Below are 25,812 nucleotides of genomic sequence, written 5' to 3'. Positions count from 1 at the left end.
TTTTCGTAACAATAGTATCGCGCGGATCCAATCGGACCCATTATCATAATCGATATTTCGTTAGCATAATGAAACGATACTCCCTCTCTCTTTCCCTCCGTTACGAAATGGAACGTCCACATACGTTTACACGTACGAGCGTCGAAACAGTCGCGCGATTAAAATTCTCTCCGCTTCCGATGTCGTCGTTTGTTTGTTCAATCGTAGTTATAATCGCGCACAAAATTCACCTGTACACGCGTTACCTTTTATTTTATTTGTTTGTGACTCTGTTAAGAAATGAAAATGTTTCCATTCTTTTTTTCTTCTTCATTCGCTTCATCTTACACGTGTACCATTATGTATTTGTTGTAATCCACTTTCTTATATATCTCCGTAATATAAATTCTTTTCCAATCGAGAAAGTATGGGTTCTTATTTTCAAATAAATTTTCCAAACTGGATCGCTATTAACCGTAAACTGCGAACAGATTAAATTCATGCAAATTCGCCCGCAAACGATGAACGAACTCTCTAGAGAGTCTGTACACATCTACTCGGTATTCCAGCTAATTGTTCGTTCTAGTTCTAATATGGTTTTGAGTATTTTTGCAAACGATCTCTAATCTCGCTGCGGCATAAGATCGAAGTACACTTTTGGCATCGTAGTTTTTTTTAAAGTAAACAACGTGCTACGAATTGGCTAGCGAATACACTCAGGAATAGAGTTCGAATAGATAAAATGAATGATAAAACTACATGCTATATACATGCTTTTTTACGTTATATACACACGCGAAAGGAGCATACGAAACAAGCAAACGAGGGCTCTCAAATTTTCATCTCGCTCGATTCGAAAATTGGACGATTATTTAGAAAGAGAGAAATAAAAAACAGGGGGAGGGAGGGTGGGAAGCGGATGGAAGGTCAAACTGCGAAAGAAATGGAAAATTAGGAAAATAGTTGTCCGATTCGAGCCGAGAACTCTGGCGGCCGGCCAAGCAACCCCCAACTATTTCGCCTACACCTCGCCTGTTAAAATTCCTGGCTCCAGTTTGTCCACCCCTCTCCGCTCCGATCTGCCATCCACACACGAACACACCTCCTCCTCGTTTCCGGCTTCTCTCCTCTCCCCTCGCTTTTTCTACGATTTATGTTATTTTTCTGGCCAAAGTTTATCGCCCCTCTCCCCGTATCTTTCTGTCCCGCACGGCCGACATTGAGAAAATTACGCGTAAAGAAATGCAAAATGAAATATCATTGGACTCGAATTTTTGGATGCAAGAAAGGAACTGGATTGTGATCCACGATATTACAACTCGAAGATCCGCCTTCCTTTTTTCTTCCTTCTCCTTCTCTTCTCTCTCGAAGGACGCGTTGATTTGCTCGAATCGATCAACGAGGCCTTTTTCTCCCCCAAATCGTGGATAAATCTCGTCAATTTATCCCGATCGTTTATCCTCAAGATCCGGGTATATCGATCTATGTAATACGATACGTTTACGCTACATTTAGCGCGTCGATCAAGAATCGGCCATTATTCATCCGCGACTAGCTCGTGACGAGGCAGCAGTAGCGGTAGCTAGTTTGATTGAAATTCACCACGATGCAGCTAGACCCTCGTTCCAACCCCCGATATTGAATTCGTGGCTCGAACATTATCGAACACGTGCTCCCCAACCTCGCGACACTCGGATGATTTTTAGCGGCTACCGAGTAATAATAAGATAAACTTGGACGATTCATTTACAGCGTTTTCCCTTTTATTCGTGGAAAATCGTTTCAAATCCTCGCATCTCTGTTCCTTTCGAATCGTGGATAACCACGTGTAAACGATCCGTGAAATAGGTTGGCGCACGATTATCAGAGTAAAATGAACGGAACGCTCGTCTGAATAGAGGCTACGTATCCACCCATTTTGAAATCGAAATCGTATGAAAATTCGAAAAGGAGATTGGAGAGCACCCAAATTTTCCCATAATCTAAATTAATATATCGTCAACTCGATGAAAAGAATCTTCGAATATGACGACAGTATCCTCTTCCCTGTTAAAAAGAGCTCGTGAATTATAGGAATGTCGTTAAGGCGAAAGATGAAACTGAGCCAAACCCAAGTGTCGACGAGAAAAAGAAGGGAATAATATTCTCTCTTCCTCCCCATTCTTCTCAACCGGTCTACCAACAGGCGAGTTAAAGTGTCGTCAACGACCGGTGAACCCTTTTGTCGAGCCTTAAGTATTAAAATCCTCTCGGCCTTAAGCTCTTATCACAATCGCAAGGAGGTTGCAGGGACAAAAGGGGTGGACGCCGACATCCACCGATCCACTCCTCCTTTCCTCCAGCGAATCAACGCCCCATTTTCAACCTCGATACAGGCCTCCTTTATCAAGAAGTGAAAAGAAAGGAAAGGAAAGGGAAATTTTATTCTCCGCGGTTAACACCGCTCCTTTAATTTATCGCTCCTGTAATTAATCCGCTCGTTTCCTGCAATTCTTGGAAGAAGATAAAAGATCTCCTCTTTGAAATGTATATTCAATATATTCGACGGTTCATACACAGTTTTTTCTCCACGGTTTTCTCGAGAAGGAGGAAAGATTTTTGAGTATTATAAGAAAGAGCAGGTCTCGAAGATCTTGTTTGGGGCAAAGTTAAACCACTCGAAGGGAAAGCCGAGGCACTCGAAGGGGGCATTGAAAGACACGCTCGAAGAGGTCTCGAGATCTCTTCGCGCATCGAGATCGTTTCCCGGAATTTCCTCGCCACTTATGTATGCTTACAATCGGCTTCTGTGTGGTCTTTGCAGAGAGAAAGGGAGAGAGAAAGAGATTCTCAAAGATCTTCACAATTTAATCGATGATGAAATTACGACCGTCTTGCTTCCAGCTCGGAACAATGCGAAAATTGGAAAGTATCGCGAAACTTGAACGAGAAACTTAATCACAACGTCTCTCTCCCTGATCAAGCTTGGAGGATTGTTTAATCTAAAAAGCGGCCTCTCTCCCTTCCGGCCCAATAAGTTTCCCCGATGCAATTTCGTCTCCCTTCTTCCTTGTAATTAGCATCCAAAATTCGACGGATAATCCGATTCCGGTCAGATCGTCGGCGAAAATTTCCTCGTCGAGTCCCCATCTTCCTCCTCCTCCTTCTCCTCCTTCTCGAATCTTTCTCTCCTTCAATTTCAAATAGATCGAATATTGCGTGCGAAAATATTCTCGAGAGAAGGGAAAAGAATTTGATCTTTTGATGCAATTCAATCGAGCAAAAGAATCAAAACGATTTAATTTAAAATTGTTCGGTATATTTGTTTGTGTTTATTTCGCGAAAGAAACGAAATAATGGAAATTGTGTACCGCGAATAAATTGTGGTTTTTAGCGCAAGAATGTTGGAGGAGGAGGCGAAGTTTACCGAACACGATCATCGACGTGATGACCGTTGGAAAACAGTTGAAAGAACGGGCGTAATAATTAATGCCCGACACGTTCTCCTGTTTGAGAACGAGGCTCGATACATCCACCCACGCTCTTGACTGCGATAAAGTTGCAAACTTTTCTTGGCCAATGTCTTTTCACCTGAACTTTTTTACGATCTCCTTCGATATCGATCCTCCCTCAACTCAAGATTAACCAAACGACGAGAATTATGATTAATCTCTCCCTTTTATGGATGGAATATGATCCTGGGATCGATATTTTCTTTTTTTTTTCTAGAATCTTTTGGGAAACTTGGTTAAAACGACGAGAATTACGATCATCTCTCTGCCTTTTATCGTCGAATCGATATTTTTTGCGTTTTTTTGAAATTGTTCCTTCGTAACGAAGAAGATGATCGATTCTATGGAAAAAAAATTGAGACGAAATAGATACGAATTAATTCTAAATCAGGTAAATATATTGAAATGTGTATCATCGAAGGAAACTTATTTTCGAAAATAAAATTTAGCTTAAGCTAAATCGTGATATTAAGAATCGAATAACGAAGAATAATGACGAGCGAAGTGATAAAAATGGAGCTCGAAGCTTCCACTTTAGGAAGATTTCTATGGAAAGCCAAGGATTTATGCGCGCGTGTCGAAACTCGCCACACATTTGCTTGAGGAATTAACCGAGGCTCCTCCGTTTAATCGCGTTATTATCTATTAATAGCCGAGAAGTATTCCCCCGGAGTCTCGATAACGGATGCAAACGTTTCGGCCGTTAATTTCCCTCCAAAATCGATGAACGCCGCCGAGATTGAACAGAGATTTTAGAAATTTCGTTGTGCACGCTCGCGATGGAAAACTCGAGATAGAAGTCGTGTAATATTGAAAATTGCTGCGTGCTTTATACGTACAGATAAAAAACTATATTAAAAAAGAAAGAAGAAGAAAAAAGATCGTGGCACAAGACGAAGTGGTGGGTGCGAAAGTGTGTCAAAAAAGCGTGTCGAAAACGAGAATTTTTCCAAGAAAAATCGATCGCGTACACTTTGATGCACTTGAGGAGATAGAATGTAGAGTAGGGTCGTGCTGTTTCACGGGCTTCGTAAAAAGAACTTTACGATCGATTTTTCCAAAAAAGAAAAAAAAAGAATATTTCTGTCAAAAATTCTTACTCTACTGTCATTTCTCGACTGATTCGTTTCTCGTTACACCCTTATATTATATATATCGGGTAGCAATTCGATAGCAGCCGATGAATAATGTTGTTGGCCTCGACCTCGAGAGTCTCGGTTAGCTCGAGTCCTCGATAAGAGATTTAATCGTGTTAAACGTGCGGGGTGCGGGAAATGCATTGAACCGATGAAAAGCGTGGAACGAACGATTAAAAGTTCATCTTTGAACTGAAGGGATGAGGAGGAATTATTTTTCTATAGAGGATAGACGAGTTGAAAGATACAGGCTGGTAGAAGAGGCTAATGGTAGATCTACTTGTACGTGTGAAAAGATGAGGGGGGAGAGGAGTACACTCACCGGATTCTCCGCGAAGAAAGCGTCTTCTTGACGTTTCGTGGGCAGATCCAAGAAGACGGACGATCTAGACCGGTCGTAAAGATCCACGTCGACGAAGAAGTCGAAGAGGGGGGCGCCGTTCACCCTCAACAACCTCGAAACTAGGGGCGTTATGTCGACCGGTGCAATGCTCTTCGGCGGTAGATAGCCCCCGAGTTCGCGTAAAAGCTCGTAAACTGAAAACAAGTGATCGTGAACAAAGTTTCTTTCTTTTTCTTTAACGATAGAGCGTGTGTGTGTGTGTGTGTGTCATTGCGCTAACGGAATTCATCGCGAGAAAAGATGCAAGGAAGGAAGGAAAAGAGAGAGAGGAAGGAAAGGAATAATCGAAAAATAATCGAAAATTCTTCAGCAACGGGGAGGTTTTTCATTTAAAAATCGATACGCGTCTGTTGGACAACAATGAGGAGGATTTCGGTATCCGGAATGGAACAAAGTTCAGATCCCGATATATTCATCTCCCTGTTTAACGAGCGACTTTTCATCATCCATGACCATTTCATCGCGTCCATTCTTTCCGCGGCCCATCGTGGATGTGCAACGATAAACCGATGAATAAAAGGCGGGCACACGTTCTGGTTCACCGTATGCGCGACATACGGATGGATCAACAACGACCTTATCTACATTTACGATCGTCCTCTCGTTCGGGGAATCGACAACGACTTTCGATACGTCGCTATCGGGAACCTGTCACGCGTTTCGCTATGTTTGACGATCCGACGATCTTGATCGATTGATGCTTCCGATTACGTCACGAGTCGTGGGACGAGAAAACTAGGTAATCGAGAGGTTCGAGAACCGAGTTGAAAAACTCGGATTCAAAGTATTGGCGACGAAAAAGAATTTAACATTTAACGGCCCGTTGCCGTGACACCTCGAACGACACCGCGAGTGTAATACTGTCCCTCGTAAATCATCGACTGAGCTTATCTATGAGATCGTAGCTAATCCGCGTAATATGATTTATTATTTATCAGAAACGTTTCTCTTGTTTTTGTTTTTTTTTAATGCTCGATGAAGTTTCAATCATCTTGCTTTCGTGATCAAATCTCAATTATGATTCTCAATTAAGTGATATAATTTTGCTCGACTTGTTCTTCTCGCCAATAATTATCATCGATCGAAAAAAAAAGAAAATTTGGAAGCTCGTAAACTGAACTACTCTCTTCCTTTATTTTTGTCGTGAAATGTCATCTCGGGAAAATTACACGTTCGAATATACACGGTCGGTGGAGAAACTTCCATTAGAAACTCACCCCTTTAAGAGGAAGGTCTGAAGCATTAAGGGCGCAAAGCTTAGAGCTCGATAAAGATGGCATCTTGGCACGGTGAATATATCCACGCTCTCGAAATCCTGGCAAGTTAAGTAAAGGTTCGCGTGATTTCAATCGCTGCGAACAATCGCGCGCGCCTCCCCCTTGCACGTACGAAATCGACATCAACCACCGCGTCCTCCACCCGCAATCCATCCCCTCCCCTCGATCCTTGTACGTTCGTCTGTACGCTCGCATGACGCAAGCGACGTACACAGATTGCTTTCGATCGACGCCCGAAATTCCTCCCTTTTTTTTTTCAACCCCCGTATGCCCTTCATCTCTCGTTTAAAATTTTTCTCCGAGAGTAACAAGATATCTCTTAAAATATAAAAAATTATCTTTGGTAGCTTTATTCGGGTTCCTTATTTATTATTAATTGTTTTTAATTATTCGAGAAAGATTATGATAAATTAATGATGAAAATGCAGGAGCTTTTTGTTATGAGAGAGAGAGAGAGAGAGGTTACGTGTCGAGTTTTTAAGTTTTTAATTAAGATCGATATTGTTGTTGGCAAATCTTGTGGTTATCGCGTCTGATATTTCTTGTTGCCAATTAATTTATTCGCGGTTTATCGTGGAAATTAGATTTTAACGAAAATTTTAAACGAAGTTTAATGTAAGTTTAATGTTATTATTCAAAATTACGAAAATTTAAAAGAAAATGTTAGAGTAACGATATAATATAATAATAACAAAGAAGAAACATTCGTTTCATTACGTTATAAAATCTTATCAATTAAATCTCTTTTCGATTCTTGATAATGAAAATCTCGAAGAATACTCGATCGTCCAATAATTAAAAATTATCATACGTTACGATAATACAATATAATAATAACAACGAAAGATTCGTTTCATTGCGAGATTAAAATAAAATTATCTTCGACGATGTAACGAATAAAGATGTTAATAATTATCCAGCCAGCCATTTTTCAATTCTCTTTTCAATAATACGACATACAAACAAAAACAGAATCTTCGATAATACGACTCTCGAGGAATAAAGAAATTAACAATTATCCAGTTAGTCTCTTTTCAATTCTCCAAGATAAAAATCTCTTGAGAATATTCGATAAAAACTTCATTATACGTTACAATAATACAATATAACAATAACACAATCTTCCTACACACATATATACATATATAATACATAACTCTGGAACAACAAACAAAGAAATCGACAATTTCCTCCTTCCAGAGATTACACCCCTTTTTCAATTTTCGATAAGGATAAAAGTCTTTCGATAAGGATAAATTAAAACTTCATTATCATCCCCGATAGACTCCCTTCCCCCCGGGGAACGGAAAGGTAAAAAAGCGCGGTTGGAAAACTTAATTTAGAAATCCGCAATTTCTCTCCGTCCCTCGATGTGTATACCTTTCTCCCAACTCTTTCCACGAGATCCCGCTAACGAGATAATTTTCTCCCGGCCGAGGCCGAGGCTGGGTCGCCAGTTGATTTCGCCCGCGTTCGTAATTAGAGGCGTCCTAACGAAACACGTAGGAGCGCGAGTAGCCGCGTTGGATCGAAAACGCGGCTTTTAGAGGAGGGAGGGAGGGGCGAGGCAGGATGGAGGGAACAATCCGGAAGTTCCATTTCCGCAACCCGCAATCTTGCCCGATTTCCTAGGCATGGAAATTCAATCGGGATACGGCCGGCTACTGGCTTCGAAATTAACCGTGCCCGACCGGCTTAATTCATCCCAATCCGTTCCCTCCTCGAGAATCAGAACCGTTTTCCCAATTTTCTATATCGTGTATTATCGATGAAACGCATAAGGTATATTTGTTTCTCTGTTTAAAGATTTCGCGTGGGTGGAGAGAGAGAGAGAGAGGTTTAAGAATCATGGTATACCGAATTTCAGTTAGTGAATCGATACGTATCTGTTCCATGCTCAAGGTCGCTATTATTGAACGCTTCTACCGTTGTATGTGTATGTGTAAAATTATCGAATCGATGCTTACTCAATGTATCAGAGAGAGAGAGAAAGGAAAAATCGAAATTCGTTCGGAGAAAGCATGAAACACGATCGGTTCGAACGCGTGAAATCAATTGCACGGCATTAAAGAAAAGAAAGAAAGAAAAAGAAGAAGAAGAAGAAGAAAAGAGTCGCGGGAGAGGTTTGCCGCGCTCCTTAACCCTTCCATTCAGTTCTGGGTAGGAGAACTTCCGGCTTTCAGGGGAAAGTGCACTCTTCCGCGTCGAGGACGACTTTGACGAACACCCTCGACTCCGTGAAACCTGCCTGTTGTCTCTCCCTCCCTCCAGTTTCCATCGATGGATGAAATTATCCTATCCTTTCCTCCACACCTCTCCAGTCACGAAAAATCCAACGAAACTGCACGAGTTTCCCCAATGAGTTGAAGAAAGTTACGGAAGTGTCTGCCGTGTATCGAGATTGTCCTTGACACGGTTTCCGAGTCGAGCATTAACATTGGGAGGGAGGGGGTTGAAAAAAAGCTTCTCGTCATCAACCCTCTAACGTGCCTCGATGCGATGTCTATATATAGAACTACTTTGGTACTACCTTGCTTTTTTCCCCTCTCGCCACAGTCGCTGGTTATTCCGTGTCGAGTATTCCTCGAGAAATTCTACGCTTCTTTCACCACCCCCCCTTTCAAGCGAAACTCACGAACCAATTCTTTACCGCTATTACAGTTTCACAAACTTATTTTAGATATCGATCACGAGCGAACTGTTGGAACTGTTCTTATATAATTTCCATATCCGATAAATTTATTCCTGATAAATAAATAAATAAATAAATAAATAAATTGAGGAGTTAGAACTAGTTTAGCTTCGAAGTTTTTTTCACTCGGATCCATTATTGCTCCAACTCGAACAATTTCCATCGTTCCAGCGCGGAATAGTTTCCCCGACGTGGACGTACGGGTAAATCATCCGAGCGGACGACGTAGCCAGCTCGAGGCCAAATCGTCCAACCTTGACACCCTTGGCGACTTTCGCCTCGTCGTTTTCGTCGTTTCCTTATTTGCCAACGGCTTACAATCCCCTCCCCCCTCCACGATTAATCTTCCTCTGTTAATTGGGTAATGGATCGTCGCCCGTTGCACGAAACGCGTCGGCATGGTACAGGTGCCGGCCCAGTAATAATCGATTCCTCGCGTTCCATCGTGCCACGTATACATCCCTCTCCGGCGGAGGAGGAGGAGGAGGAGGAGGGAAACGGCTCGATTGTCTCTGGCAGCGAGACGCGTAACTCGAAACAGTGGTCGGGCGAGTAGAATGGAACGGTTATTATAGGACAAGTGGATAAAGTAGATCGTGATATACGTGGCCAGAAGACGAACAGAGACAAGGATACGTCGATAAGTAGAATGAACGATTATAAAGTGTACAAGGTAGATCAAGCAGTTAGATCGTTCTTGATTGAAGGAAACGTGTGTCAAAATATCGATCGTAAAACAGGGATAACGTCGCGATAGGGACAAGTAGAATGAAGTAGTCCACGAGAGATTGTGTCGAGAGAACGAATTGGTTGTACGGATAGAACGAGCTAATAATAATGGTGGAACAAGCGGAGTAAAGTTGTCCTGGCTCGGCAAGTAGAGCGGGATAATCATTGTGGCGGCGGCGGCTTGTTCGTTTTAAAGATTAGATACGTGATGTTAGAACATCGTGAAGAGATGTGTGCGATATTTATGCATTATGTTTTTCTCCCCTTTTCCTTCCCCGTTGATTAAAATAGAAATCGACTTCTTCGAGACAATACCACCCGCTGTACTACTTTGAAAGTTTGCAGGCTTCGCTATGGTAACTATACCGGTACAAAGGCGATACCACGAATTATAGTCGAGTCCTTTGTGATGACATATATATACATATATAGATACACGTAATAGTATATAATACTAGAATAGTAGGATTTAACGTGAGCAATTTTGAAAAACCTAACCAATTCCATCTCTTATTATTACAATTAATCCAAAATGGAATCAATATCGAACCATTCCAACGGGAACAAATATCCTTTCTCTCTCTCTCTCAGTTCAGATTTCAAGTGAAAGATACCGGAATATGAAGCCTCCCTTCGGAAGGTACTTGAAAATGAAATTTGCAGAGGGAGAGAAGTTATCGTGTTACGACAACCAGCCATTGTAACGCCCGAAGCAAAGTGCAATTCTATAGCAAATTGCAGAAGGGTGGCGCGAAAGTCGTTGGCGATAGCGGGCCACAATAACGAAAATGTAGAAGCATCGTCCCCTTCCCCGAAACGAGATAATGAGAAAACGTGGAAATGCCTTGCTTTTCCCGGTCGATCTTCAACGAACGAGGATAATCGTGGATAATCGAAGTTGGGCGCAAGCAAACACGAATGAATATCTTTGACGAGGATCGACGATTCGACTCGACTTCGAAAGCAGAGTGGAAGAGTCAGCGGGGGGGGAAAGTGGGTCACGGATCGTGACCCGCGCTCGCCAAGACGCACGCGAACCAACGTTTCCCCTATTCTGCGGCATGCGTGTACGCTTTTTCACCGCCTCGTGTCGCCTTTATCGGCGCCTTTACGCACGCGATCAGCCCCGCTGCGCAAAAGAAACCCATCGTCTTCTCCTCCAAGGACCCGCGAATACGGTCGCCCGCATAATTACGCACAATCGAGGGATAAGTTGGCTAACTAATCTTGGCAATCGAGCAAAAAAAGAAAAAGAACTTTTCAAAAAAAAATCAGGAAAGATTGGGCGAATCTTAAAATAATGGATGGTTTCTGTCCACGGAACAGTGTTAACAACAGCGAGATTTCCGAGGGAGGAAGAAGGCTATAGTTTATCGCTTTATTATTCCGTTCCGTTTTATTATTCCTTCGAGGTTGGTCGGTTGATACGACGATCGCGTCGTCGATGGGACCTGAAAAGTTTCAAGGTTTTCCAGAATTATTAAGACCGATACCAGCCAAGCTTTTAAACTGCTTAAATGATTTATTTCAAGAAGAGCTACCTCTGCACTTCCTCCCCGAACTCGTAACGAGAAGGAAAAAACGAGGGTGTAATCGCAATGTTGGAAAATAATTTGTGCCGCGGGTCGAAACAACGACGTTCGAAACACGTCAGCCAAGTTTTTCCAACTCGTTTCTTACTGTCGCGTGATCGATGGTCCGCCTATTTTTATCTATCGTTCCGGAATAAGAAAGGCGGTCGTCCAAGGTTGTTCGAACACACCGCGAACGATTCACCGCGTAGTGATTCGAGCGTCTGGGAGAGGTATCTGCGGAGAACGACTCGATTCCGAGAGATTGGCAAACGAGCCGCGACCACACACGCGACCACCCGTAATATCCACTAATTGTTCCCCGATTAATTACGCGCCCACCCGCACACGACCGGGTACAACCGAGCTAATCCGCCGCTGACATTATTATCCGGCTGATTGTCGGCTACGTTATCGAGCCTTGGGTCCACGTCATTCCGATCAGCAACCATTTACGATACCAGCCAGTATCGTCGATTCGAATCTCGATCACCGTTCGAGTCTCGTTTCTCGAGGGGATGAATCGTTCGACGACGTGCGGTTGAATTTACTTTTACTTCGAGTTTTATATCGATCGATCGATCGATCGATCGATGTTGTTTCGATTCACGTGAAACCATCGTCGGTACAACCATCAGCCGTTTAAATCTAATTGCGCTCGTTCGAATTTCGCTTGAAGGTATATTCTTTTATTCGGAAGGAATTATTTAAGGAAGCAATCGTTGATTCGTATCACTGAATTTGATTCGAGTTTGAATAGCAATCGTCATAATCATTGCCCTCGAGTTGTTCGAATTTCTTGAAGGTGAATTATTCGCAGTTGAGGGAAGCAATCGTTGATTCGTATCACTGAATTTGACTCGAGTTTGAATAGCAGTCATTATCGTTCAAATCTTAATTGTTGTTCGAATTTCGCGTGAAGACGGTTGAAAAGAAAATAATCATCGGCACTGTTGAATTTACTTGACTTGAGACTTGTGCTTGGATGTCGGTTGTGTAATTCATATCGAAGGAAGCGATTCGTCGATTCGTACCACTGGCACGATCGAAACTTTAATGCTGTCAATTGGAGAAGCGAAAAGTTGCCCCCATCGTGATCAATGGACTTTCTCGCGGTTTTGTAAATATAAATTATTCACGAGCAACATTCATGATAATAGCATCGTTGGACGCATTTTAACCGTCGAAAGGATTTTATTGTAATATAGAAAATAATATAAAAGGTGATATAAAAGTACGAGCCAAAAGTAAGCCAGCAATTCAGCATCGCTCTTTTAAATACCAAACTTTGTGCATCTCTCTGTACACTATGAAATTCGATCTTTGGCCTTCTTATTTACACGTAATAAAATATACGTAATATTAATAATACAAAAAATAACTATTAGAAAAATCTCGACTTCTTTTTCTATTCTGCAAACCTGAATAATAATGTAACGGTCCACCGCTATTACACATCTGGCGATATTTTAATCCATTCTCTCCTATCGATAAAAATATCCCACGTATCTCGACGATATCCGTATCCCTCCCTCTTCTGCATTCGTATTAATTCGCGACTCACGATCTCCTCATATTTCTTCGACCGGGTCGAGATCGATCCGGCCATAAATAAACGCACGAACGAATAAAAATTCTTTTTCAAAGAGGAAAGGAGGAGAAAAAAAAAAAACAAAGAATTCGAAACGTCTCTCGCCATAAATCACGAAACTGGTCGAATCGCAGCCAGGATCACCCCTACTACCGGGGGAGAGAGATCTCTGATCTGATGGAGGAAGAAGAATCTGGAAATGGCCGCCGGTTAGGAAACAGAAAGAGAGAGAAAAAAAATTGTTTCATGCATTGGAGCGCGATGTTACCCCTTCTCCCTCTCCTCCCTCCTCCCTGAATGCAAATCGCGGCGAGATAAAAAAGGCAACGGGCTGACCGCCAGCAAACTGTCCATCCCAAACGTGGCATACGCTTCGAGAGTGCTCGCTCCGCGAACATAATCCGCGAATCAACCCCCGAAAAACTAGCCTCTCTGGCTTCTATGAAGGGAGGGAGGGTGGAAAAAAGCGACGCGTGTATGTGTGCGCGCCATCGAGACGAGCTAATCGATCGATATTCGTGTTTTTTCGTTCTTCTCCTGCTCCTCCTCCTCCTCCTCTTTCTTCCTTTCTTTTTCTTTCTTTATCTTCTTCTCGTGAATCACGGTTGAAAGAATTTTTTTTGCCACTCCGCGTTGACGCTTGAGGCCTCGCTTGAAAAAAGCGAAAAACCACCACACGGCTATGAAATTCTACTGCCGTTCAATTAAATCCGCGTTGACACGCGGTCAGAGACGAAAAACGCCAACAAACTTTCACTCCCTCTCCTCCCCCCCTTTTTCACGAATTTTATAACTCTGCCTATCCATCTAGTCGAGCGGGATTTTTTTTTCTTTTTTTTACAAATATGGTTGGTGAAAATTTTAATTCAATTAACCCAGAAACGCGTATGTGGGTTAATAATGCGGGATCCAAGGGTACGTGTGTGATTTCACTTCAGGGAAGATTTTCGGGAGAGAAAATCGACAAACCCTGCTTAACAGTCAATTAACGTCGAATGATGCATCGAGGTAGGCCGTTGCGCGTTACTCCCCTCCCCCGCCACAACAAATGGCATGCTTTTTGTTTTCCTGCTCGACGACCTGCTCGAGCAAACTTCCAAGGCCTCGAGCCGCATTTCCATTGCGATGTGCACCGCAAATTCTTTTTTTAATCGTCAAGGAGAAGGGAAGGAGGACGAAACGTGGGAGCAAATTCAAAGAGCAAAAGTAAGAGCGGGAAAAGAGGCAAAGAGGTGGTAGTAGTTTCGTTTAGTTTCTTATTCGAGGGGAAAGGCTCAAGGTCTGAAATCTGAAAGGCGCATCCTGTGCTCCAAATAGCGCTTTACACGTGGCCAATTGCAATCCGGTTTCGTAGGCATTGATCTCAACCCGCGTTAATTTCGCTTTGCACGGCCGAATCGGTCTAAAGTCTCAAATCTCCAATCCATCAATCCCCCTTTCGCCCTCTGCATTGTCCACGAGCTTCCGCTTTCTGCATCGTATTTTCGAAACGGCGTTAAACAGATCTCTGGGATCGAGAGATCGTGGAACAATATTCGGAATTTCGAAGAACCGTGAAACCTTTCCAATTTACGATTTATGAAAGCCAGCCCTGCCATTTTTTCATGTTCGAAACGTAAGTTGGAAATCAGAGAGAATTATCTAGAGAGCAAAGGGAGCAGGGAAGAAGTTGACTTTTTCATCGAACCCGTGGCGCGCATGCAAACGTGAAACGAGATTACCACTGGCGAGCCAAGGACAATCCCGCTATAAATTTCTCCTTTAAACTTTCTTCGAACTACTTCGAATCCATTTCTAACGGAAATGGACAGAGAGAGGGAGAGAGAGAAAGAATGGTCTGTGCTTCTCGGACGAACGTGGTCAACGAAGAGTATCGATGATCGATCGTGCATCGATCCAACTTTAAGAAGCTAACGTGGAATTGAACGATAGGCCGGCAAAGAAGGGGGAAAGCCACGTGGTCGTTTCACCCGTTGCATTACGAAGAGAATTCTCTCCTCCCCTCCTCTTTTCTTCCTCTCTTTCTCTCTTCGATATCTGATTATTTCTTCTTCGAGTATTCACTCGTTCGAATTTCGTAAATTTTCGTGGAATCGTCGATGTAAACGAGTTTGGAACGCGGAATGCGACAGCGGTCGGTTTAATCACGGTTTAATCAAACATTCCGAATCTCGATTCGATTCGATCGATCCGTCTCTGTATTTTCAAACGGACAATCAAGTGCGATGCGACAAAGTCTCTCGTCGACCAACAGGTTCTCTCGTCGTCCACGAGTAGTATCTTCGACGAGCCGTGTTTCTTTTTTTTTTCCACCGAAAAATTCGTTTCGAAGAATCGATTTGGCTTACCCGATACTCGATACCAAATATAAACTTATAAACGAGCAAAGATAAATCGTATATTGTATTTCGAGATCGAAACAGCGAAACGATACACGCGGATACATTTCACCGTGATATTTCGACGAAACCTGGCTGGCTCCCGCTTCGATTCATCTCTGATTAATGCCACCGTCCGACGATTTGGCGCCGATACTGATTGATTAATCGCACTGTCGGCCGTATATCGCCTCCACTACCCGACATTGCCTCGCTTCTATTCTTAGACCGCCTACATTGACTTTCTGGGTTAAAGCGTGCTGGGTCCTATGACGTGAGAGTTACGGCCAACCGACCGACCGTTCTTCTTTCGAATCACGGATTTTTCTCCCTCTCCTTTCTCTCTCTCGATCTCCCGAAAATTTTCAAGGTGTTCGTTCGTTCGTTCGCGGAAATTCGGCCACGAAATAATTCTCGAAACGACCTGTTCGCAATTAAGCTTTCCTTTCGGATGAAATTAATTCGCTTGAGGGTGGGGAGAAGGAAGAGGGTGGTTCCCGAATTTGGAGGAAAAATATTTATAGCGTAAATAATAGTGAATCTGTTATAGGGAAGAGAGGAGAGGACCGCCCACTCGAAGATGGCGGCCAATATCTTTGAAAGTTTCACTCGACGCGTATCGTTAGCGCAAATATCTTTCGGTGCAATGACGGTTTCCTTGCTTTTGTTTTGCTGCCAGGGATGAAGTTTCGATTCGATCGTGAAGATTGTAGACATGATTGGAACAGCTCGAGTTTTTATCCGTCGAAGGGAATTTTCCAAGAAAGTTTTTTAAAAGGAGACGAATTTACAAACGATGTAATTATGTATCGTTCGGAATTGTAACGAATTTTACGTAGCGCACTGTAAAAATTGCATCAAAATCCACGGACCCGTTATATCGAGCCCCCTACGGATTTTTCTGATTTCACAATTGTCATAGATTTTAACGAAACAATTCCAACAAGCCGAGCGACATCGAATAATCTCGCACAGGTTGCTCTCTTTCGCTTTTCGCCCGAATTCTCCTCCATACCTCTCGTTTTTCCCTCTCCCTCTCCCTCTCTCTCTCTCTTTCCTTCCACGGCTTTTCATCGCTCAAGCCGACCGCAATCCCATCCTGTAATTCGTTTCTTTCACCATCTACTACACCACCACCGCCGACAACACCGTCTTCCGTCACCGCTTCTCTCCTCTCTCTCCATCCCGTACTACGTTTTTTTTCTTTTCTTTTCCTTTTTTTTTCAACCGACGTAACGTCTTCTGCCCGTCGTTCAGAGCACAATGCGAGCGAGAAAGAGAGAAGAGGAGGAGGAGACGCGAGAAAGCATTAGCGACCGCGCATCGAAAAATGCCCTCTTCCCTTTCACGCCGATCCCTTCTTCCTCCCTCTTTTCAACAAATTCGTTATTATTTGCGCGATGGAGTCGCGTATCCATTGTCGTTCACTCGAGAAAAGGGAGGGGACGAGTGACGTCTTCTCGATCTTTACTGCGAGATCTCCATCCTTCTTTTTTTCTTTTCCTCATATCATCGAGAAGCCAGGATTATTTCTCATCCCATGTTTTATAGTAGAACGATAATGTCACGTTATTGAAATTAAGAGTATTTTAAATTAGATTAGTAGCTCGAAACTCATGCAAATAAATCGGAAATTGATAAAATTGTCCGTTTAGAAAACGAACAAATGGATAAAATCCATTCTCGTATTATTCAAGAATTATTAATCAATTCATGGCTTTTTAACGCCAATATAATTTTAATCTACATTTGTAAACATATACGAGCTACATTTTCGACGAAACGATCTACATTTATTTCTCTCGAGTGAAAAGTTTGAAAAAAAAATCGACTTTAACTTCTCCCAACCAAGTATCGTCCAACGTACCGTAATAAAAGAATCCCGTTTGTCCGCAATGTTGCACGTGTTGCGTTCGGTATCGCGGATTCATTCATATATTCAATCGGTTGCGCAGATGTTCCGTTCTTCCCTCCTCTGCCGGGGATTCAGCAGCCGAGATTCAACTCTCTACTCGGCCGATCGATTATTCATACTCGCGTGGCCAATAAAAACCAACAATTTTCGATCGTCGAGAGGATGCACACGTCCTCCTGCGAACATCGCGTGTCCGCATTCGCAACCCCCGTTTATATCGTATTTACGAATACGCCTCCCGGTGATATTTTTATTCCACGTTTCGCCTACGTTCCTCGGGCTGAATAAATATTTCGTCAACTCGGTTATTTCTGGGCGGATAATTCTTCTTCCCCTTCTTCTTCTTCCAAATATAATAATGAATAGTGGAGGATGATGAGAGACGCGTGGGACGGATTAAAAATTATTCGCGTGTCGTCACATCGTTGATCGAAATTGTTAGTCGAAAATAAAATTGGAAATTGTTATACGATCCCTCGTTCCTTGAGAGACGAACGAGGAGGAAATAGGAGACATGTGCAAACGTGGATGGAGAATCGAGAAGATGATGGGATATTACTTTGTTCTATTCTCTTAAAACCTATTATAACTCTTATTTATTTATCTCGTAGGAGAATTGGAGTCGAATGGAGCGAATTTCCATTGTGCTCCAGCTTAAATTTCGATCCAATCGCAGTTCTCGAATATCGCGAGAATTCCCCTCCCCTCTCGACACTTCCAATGGAATATCCGAGCAAATATGTATCGGGCAAGGCATAAAATAAATCTTTCGCCAATAATACCTACTCTTCTCCTCTCGTTAAATCCCTACGAGTCGCAAAGTTGAGAAAGAAATTGCGAAATCCGTAGGGATATCGGTTCGAATGGAAAGAGTATCGCGAAGGAGAGGAGGAGGAGGGATCGTAAACAGGATTTGAACGAGTTGCGGAGATGCGCGGTCGTTTAATTTTGATCGCGCGCGAAGCTCAAGACTCGAGAGAGAGAGAGAGAGAGAGAGGGGCCGCGCGAACGTGACGCATCGTGTGCGGAAACGGCGTCGTTAGCGTGCGCCGACGTCCCGCCGTTATTTCCGGCAACGACACCGCATTTGTCCGTCACGATGCCGCCGTGGAATCGAGTTTAAATATCGGACTTACCGGGTGTAAAATTCACCGGCTTCTCCCTGAATTTCAAGCATCCGTTGTAAAACTGGCCCAACTTCTCGAACTCGCCCACCATGTGACCGCTCTTGTTCGCCATTAACTCTGGACAGAAATTAATTTAAAACGTGTTATTATTAATTTTTACAAATACACGCTTTAAGAAGATGTTCGAGCTAAGTAAGATTCGATAAGATCGTCGTCGAATTGATTGAAATATACATTTACTTCTTTTTTAAAGTTAAAGGAAGGGAAATTTGTATAAATTTATTTGGCAAAATATTCTTCGGACAAGACATTTACATTGAAACGGTAAATAATTCGTAGATGAGAATGATACGAACGATATGGAGTGATAAAAATGATGGACGATTATTCGGGAACAAAACGCGGCACGAAAGAGGACGAAATATGTTCTCGTAAGTGCATGCGAACTCTCTCTCACCCCCTGAAATATTTTTCGTCCCCTTTTTAAATATACCTCGACGGCACGAGGGAGCATAAATCACGGATTCGTCGCTCTATAAAAAGATGGGAAGCCGGGAATCTCGAGCTGAAACTTGGCCGAATATAGCATCGCCGTTTCTGCGCCATTCAACGGGCTCGAAAATGGCAAAGGTTTCGTTCGGTTGGCGAAAGCGGTTCGGAAACGGATCGAAGAGGCGACTTCGCCGAAATAGATCCGGAAACCGGATTCCTCGCCCGCGTCTCGTTTTCCAAAGACAGACGGAGCCGTGTATTGATGTATCGGGAGAGTGAAAATTCACGAGAGAAGAGAAAGGAGAAAGGGGTGGAAAGATCGGCGAGCTTTGGATAATCGAACTTGGGATCCGAGAAAGCGACGTAATTCCAAGTTTTTTAATTAGGAGATTGAAATTTTTAGTTTGGAAATTTCGTTAACACGAATACGCGAATAATTGGACGCGAGAAGAGCGTGGACCAATTTTTCAGTAAGATAATTAAATTAAATTCCGCACTCTTCTCTTTCATGCGCTTCCCTCGAATAAATTTCATCTGGCCAACGTGTTTTACAACATATTTTTCCAAATCGACTCTCACGATATTTCAAGCAAATCTAATTTATCGCAGAATTGATAAAGATTCGAGAAATTTCTTTTCCTCCTCTCTTTATTCGACTATCAAATTTAAAGCAAAGAAATTTTGAAATTCTTTATCGAGATTTACAGATCGATTTTAATTCGACGAGCGAATATTTCAGGATCGAGAATGGTGGGAGGAAGAAAGTGACATGCGAACGTTGTTCGACTTGCTCCCAGTTCCCACTCGTCGAGGTCGTTCGTCGAACGATCGCAGCCCGTATGTGGAGCATTGTGTCGAGTCACAGGACAACGTGCATGACACACTTCCGTGTGCACGTGTATCGATTAACATGAAATATTTATAGTAACCGGCTAACCGAGCACCAACCCAATCCGCCCTTCCGTCAGCCTTTCGCTGACCTCCCGCCGGATCGTCCTCGACATCCACCCGTTTCTTCTTCTCCTCCCTTTCCACCAATCATCACTTTATCCCTCATTATTTTCAATCCCTTTTGCAATTTTCAATCGTTGCAACGGCCTCTTCAAAAATTTTCTCGCCCTTCTCGATCTTCCATTCGATTTCTCGTTATCTTTTCCCCTCTCTCTCCCTCCATCAAGTTTCTCGCTGGTAGAACGATTGGATTTTCGTGGTAGATAAGAAAGAAGCGGCTGTGAAGTTGCTTTTACTCTTGCTTGGAGAAGTTGTTGCCCGTTCTCAACGATAATAGGTAGATAATAAACTTTTTTTTTTGGTAATTGATTTAAATTCTCATAGAATAAAAAATAATGGGGGCGTCATTTTCTTCATCGATCCGAATATTCGATAGATAAAAAACTATAACTAATTCCGAGGGCAGTTTTCAATAATAAACTCGGTAGATGCATTGAAAATCGATATTATAGTCTGCACTGTACACTGTGTTCTTCGCGCTATACGCTCTTCCTCTCTCTTCTTCCCTGTCTCATTCCCCCTCGCTTTGCGACCGTAAAAGGAATTAGAATTTAATGCGATCAAGGGTGCGATGCGGCCACAGCCACCGCCGCCGACCAATTTACAGAGAGAAAGAAACACCTCGAGTCGCTTTACCATCCCATTCGGAGATCGAATAAAAACTCGGTTTTTATCGCTATTCCGTAAATTATTCATATTCGTTTCCCAAAGTAAACCAGAGAAGAACCGTGCAAGGTAGGCTTGTCGATGATTTATAGAACGGTGCTTCTTTCATCGATCGTTGCCATACGTACGTGCTTCCATTGTTTAACGTCACAATTCTCCCCCCTCTCTCTTCTCGCTTCGCCTTTTTGCGCCGGAATAGTGGCTCGCGAAAAGAGAACACTTTCCAACGAAATTTCGAATGAACGAACAGCAAAAGGATCCGATTTGTACCGATCGATTCGCTTTGATAACTCAAATCCCGACAATTGCTCCCGGCAAACGATCGTGTTATTTCTTTATCTAACGACTCAACAGTTTAACAATGGCAAGAAGACAAATCTGGCGTTCGATGTATCATCGATTCGTTCAAAATTCCACGATTCGAAGGGAAAATTATATGGAATCCAGCAGAGGGTGCAGAGAGAAGGGAAAAATGAAAGGAGAAGTAAGTGGTTCGAATCGTTATACACGGAAACTCGTTACACGCGCGTTTCTCGAGGCACGAAACTCGAAAGTAGGAGCGGAAGTCCGCACTCTCTTCCTTCGTTTCCACTTTTCGTTCGCCTACCCTTTCCCGCCTTTGTCCTCGCACGCTTTCCCGCGGTTAAATGGAAACTCGAAATTTCGGCCCACTGCAGCCTCCTCTCTCTTTGCAGCCGGACGAGAAACCGGGGGGAGGGGCCAGCTTTTGTCGACACATCGCGTTTTCACTTTCTCCTCGCCACTCCCTTCAATTCATCTCTTCTATCCTCGTACAGCTGCTACGATTCTGAGTTTTTTTTTTTTAGTTTCTCCTCTCCTGCGAATATTTTTAACCACGAAGCTCGCGAAAAGATTTGGGTCTCTCTCTTTTTCAGGGGAGGGGGGAAATATGAAAGTTTCCACGAGATCGAATCGTCGTTAAGACGTTTGCTCGAAAAACTGTTAAACGCCGGAGCGAATATTCAATCCTGAGGAGTTTCTTCCCCTAACTTCTTTTTCTCCCGGATGAAAATTTCGAAGAAGTTTTCGAAACGTGGACGGCAGTTTCCAGACCATTGCCAGACTTTTTCCTTCTCCTTTTTTTCTTTTTGAAGATTTAAAGAATTAAAAAAGAACGATTTAAACGATTTGAAATTTCTTGTTGGATTTCTCGAATTCCGGTTTCGAATTCCGGTTTAATATCTCTTCTCTTTGTACGCATCGTAATACGGAATTTTTTTTTACGAGCAATACGGCGTTACAACGTTGGGAAAAGTCGATGCGTACTTCAGGTTAAATGCGAGCGGACATAATGGCCAGGCGAGGTAATGTATTTCCATGAAAGAAAGAAAAAAAAAGTAGATATTAAACGCCGGTTGAACGCAAACTTGCCGAGATCGACCCGATAATCTCGCGTCTCTCTGGTCTCTCCCTTATCTTTATTACGAATTTCTTTGATTAAAGATCGCGGTCAACGATTATCACGTTCGAGGCAAAAATTGGATGGAAATTTCGATGCCCACCGTTTACGAAGATGATAATTGGCACGATTGTACGTACAATCGTGGTATGTACTTGTTCCAGTCGATCGAACCTTCTCTGATCCAATGTTGGAAACCATTTTGATACGAAGATTAATTCGAAGAAGATTACGTCGATCTCGAAAATATTATTTCAAATGACACGATGTAATGTTTTTTGGAATAGTGAAACACGAGAGAGAAAAAGGTAAAGTAACGCAGAATCTTCCGTTTTATTGTCTGGAAATAAGCGAAAATTCCGATTATCGATCATCCCTTCGTACCCATCCGTTTCTTCTACGATCTATCTTTTCCGTTAACAAAGCGAAAATTCCATCCCTTCATCCCTGTATTATCATTGACAATTCCCGCACAATGTATCGATCAATCTTTTCTAATCAACGAAGCAAAAATGCATCCATCATCGACCATCCTCCATCTTCCTTTCATCCCCCGCATCAATCGTACACCTTTTCATCGACCAAAAAACAAAAATTCCATACCATACGAAAAATATATAAAATATATCTATCTTTTTCTCTTCTTTTTTTTATTATCAACAAAACGTTGATACGTCCAATTCCCAATTGGCGAACGCTGCACAATCGAGGGTGAATTACTCTTGCTTGAGACCGATTTCAAGGGAATTGATATCGGTTACGCGGCATTAATAACGCGTCCACGCGTCGACAAACAGAGGAGGCGGAATTGGGGATATCCTGTCGGCCAATTCCTTGACCGGGACTACACACGTGTCGGCCACAATTTGCGAACAACATCCCGGCAAGGATTCTCCTCCTCCCGTGACGCATGAGTTTGGAGTCTGGTCCCCCGTCTTTGGACTGGTTTCGAGGTCGTGTTCGATCCGATTCGACATCGTCAATTTCCTCCACCAGTGTTTCGTGGAATTAATGTTTCTATTTATTGGCTCCTCCAGTCTCTCAAGTTTGTCAAGTGTTTGATGCAGTTTGGAATTCAAAGTTTGAGGTTTTTATTATTATTATTATTATTGCAGATCGAAAGAGTTTCTTATTTGATTTAAAAATGGAGAAATCTTTAATCTTGGGGAATCATAATCATATTCAATTATTTTTATAATATTAATCATATATCTCTGATTGTAGAGAAAGATTTGGAAGAAATTTGGAAAAGGAAGAATATCTTTACCGATATTTATTTCATTGATATACTTCGTCTAAATATATCCCTCGTTTGAATACTTGACTCATTGATTCGCGATTTAACACTGCGAAAAGGAAGAACAGTAAACGTATCTCGCTAAATTGAAAGCCTTTACGTATGGCCAATGGATCTAGCTATTCGCCAGTTTCCAATCGTTTCGAAACGAATCTCGAATTATTCGACTTGATGCCAGTACAAACGTATCCAAACTCCGATCCACGACTTTTCCCAATTTATAGAATTCTACGAGCGAAATTAATGGAAAGAATGAAGTGCAGAAATTGAATTATCCAAATGTTCGTACGATATGTTGCAATAGTGAAATTTATCGCCAAAGTTGCGATAGTTTAATCGGTTCGAATGGAGCTTTTTAAAGAAAATTTATCGTCGGTGAAATTAATCGTCGAAAGGATCTTCTTCCTATCAGCTCGAATCGTTTGCTCGAGCAAACTGTTGCCGGTTTAAAAAAAAAACAGCGTTCGAGGAAATGAAAATCATTCGGCAGATAAAACATATCTGTCGAGGATGGAATCCAAACTGCGCGAGATTCGTCTGAAAACGAAATATTTTCAAAAATTATTTCGAAGGGTATCAATTGAAGGAATTCCATTCGATTCTATCGAGACTAGGCCGTTCGAGAGAGGCTCTTGGTCGCCTAAGAATAATTCTCTTCCCTATCGAACACGTTTGGCTTTCTTCCGAATTTGGAAAATGGATGCCAGACAATTTTGCGCATTGGCCAAAGTGGAAGAGTAATCGCGCTGCCAAATTTTCTACAAGGTGATTCGTAAATGGATCTCCGTACTTTGGGGGATGAATTTTTAATGACCTTGACCTTTTCGACATTCTCACGAAATAGAAAATTTGATTATTGAAGGTGAAATTTTCAGGCTGATCGAAATTCGATGTAAAAAGACGAAATAATTTTGATCGAACGTTGGGAGAAGATCTTTGATTGATATTTTTCTCTCTCGTAATTTGACGAAAGATTTCAAAGATTAACGTGTACATTCGGTTTCGTTCTTATTTCGAAAATAATAAGAGAGAAATTGTATCCCAATTTTCAACAGATTCGAAACTGTGCAGTGTGATTCGACGTTCTATTTATGGAAATGGATAGACTTGGTAAATAGTTAGAATTGCATAAGAAGAGTCTCGATATTTTTTATTATCCCGTTGCTCGAGATTCTCGATAGCGCGAACTTATAAAGTCTGAATTTACCCCAGAAATTCTAGCCGAGTCGGTGTTGCGGTTATAAACAAAACTTCCACGAAACGGTAACTAGGCGACTGGAATTCCATTTAAGACCTACTTGCGATTTGCATTCTGGATTAACAACGAAATTTTATAGAGAAGGCAATATTGCTTTCAATTTCGACTATATTTTTCAACCTACAAACAAACAAACTTTCGTGAAAAATCTTCTCCCAAAGAAAGACAATCCTTATTTGCTGTTAAAATTTTTCATTTCTCTTTTCCTTCTTTCGAATAATATATCAAATTTAGAAGAAATAACGTTTTAATGTAGCAATAATTTCATTTATACACGCTTATCTATAACGTATGCAATAATAAATTCAAACTGAAATAACTTCGATACACGAGCAAGAAAATGATATGCATACAATAAAATACAAACTTCTAAAAATATTCCGCTTTAAAAATTGCTCGGAGAAAGATAAACGTGTATTTATTTGTTCGTACGGAACGGACGCAAGTATGTCGATAAACCCACACGTCAAGCATAATACGTAAAGTCTGATAAATCGTATGCTGACAATGGCGCGCATCGACCGACCGAACGAATAAACGAACATCGATTTATTTACGTTTCGAAAAGCAAAAAGCGAAAATACTTGTTGTCGTACTGTTGTTGAAATAGATCGCGCGGGCCACCGATACGATAAAGCTAATTTCGCTTTGAGATTGAGAGATTATCGAATTTGCGGTCAGAGTGTGTATCTTGGTTGGATCTACCGATGTGAAATACGAAACCGACTTTCCCGCTTAATCAGTACGTCTCCCTTCCGGATGAAAGGGGGAACGAACCGCTTGCGGCCTCGTTTAAATTTTCGCGGCTGGGACAAGAACAATGGCGGATTAAGCGAACCCTAAAACCAAGCAAAAGGAAATTCTCCAGAATTCGAAAGATTTCTATCGATTTTTCGATAGAAACTACAAGAGTCATAGTATTGTAAAATGAAATCCAAATAATTGTGTGACGAAAAAATAATTTTCATGTATCTCCCTTCCAGAACAATGGCGGATTAAGCGAATCTTAGAACCAAGCAAAAGGAAATTCTCCTTTAATTATACACACGGTATCTGAATTCGAAACAGATTTCTATCGATTTTTCGATAGAAATTACAAGAATCATAGTATGGTAAAATGAAATCCAAATAATTGTGTGACGAAAAAATAATTTTGATGTATCTCCCTTCCAGAGCAATGGCGGATTAAGCGAACCTTAGAAGCAAGCAAAAGGAAATTTTCCAAAATTCGAAACAGATTTCTATCGATTTTTCGATAGAAACTACAAGAGTCATAGTATTGTAAAATGAAATCCAAATAATTGTGCGACGAAAAAATAATTTTCATGTATCTCCCTTCCAGAACAATGGCGGATTAAGCGAACCTTAGAACCAAGCAA

At 42.0% G+C, this 25,812-nt stretch overlaps 1 protein-coding gene across 3 annotated transcripts in view; it reads right to left on the bottom strand.

Moving 5' to 3' along the window:
- Nucleotides 1-25,812, bottom strand: part of LOC724433 (kell blood group glycoprotein homolog) — a 66,540-nt gene that overhangs the window by 25,650 nt on the left and 15,078 nt on the right. For all 3 annotated transcript variants that reach the window (XM_026441061.1, XM_001120289.5, XM_006564795.3), the window contains exons 5-6: nucleotides 18,299-18,406; nucleotides 4,929-5,143 (exon numbers count right to left, since the gene is read on the bottom strand). In XM_026441061.1, coding sequence (XP_026296846.1) covers nucleotides 4,929-5,143; nucleotides 18,299-18,406 — 323 coding nt within the window. The remainder of the gene's footprint in view (nucleotides 1-4,928; nucleotides 5,144-18,298; nucleotides 18,407-25,812) is intronic.

Source organism: Apis mellifera, linkage group LG5 (assembly GCF_003254395.2).
Source record: "Apis mellifera strain DH4 linkage group LG5, Amel_HAv3.1, whole genome shotgun sequence".
In the NCBI taxonomy this organism is placed as follows: domain Eukaryota; kingdom Metazoa; phylum Arthropoda; class Insecta; order Hymenoptera; family Apidae; genus Apis; species Apis mellifera.
This window is presented reverse-complemented; position numbering and strand designations above follow the sequence as displayed.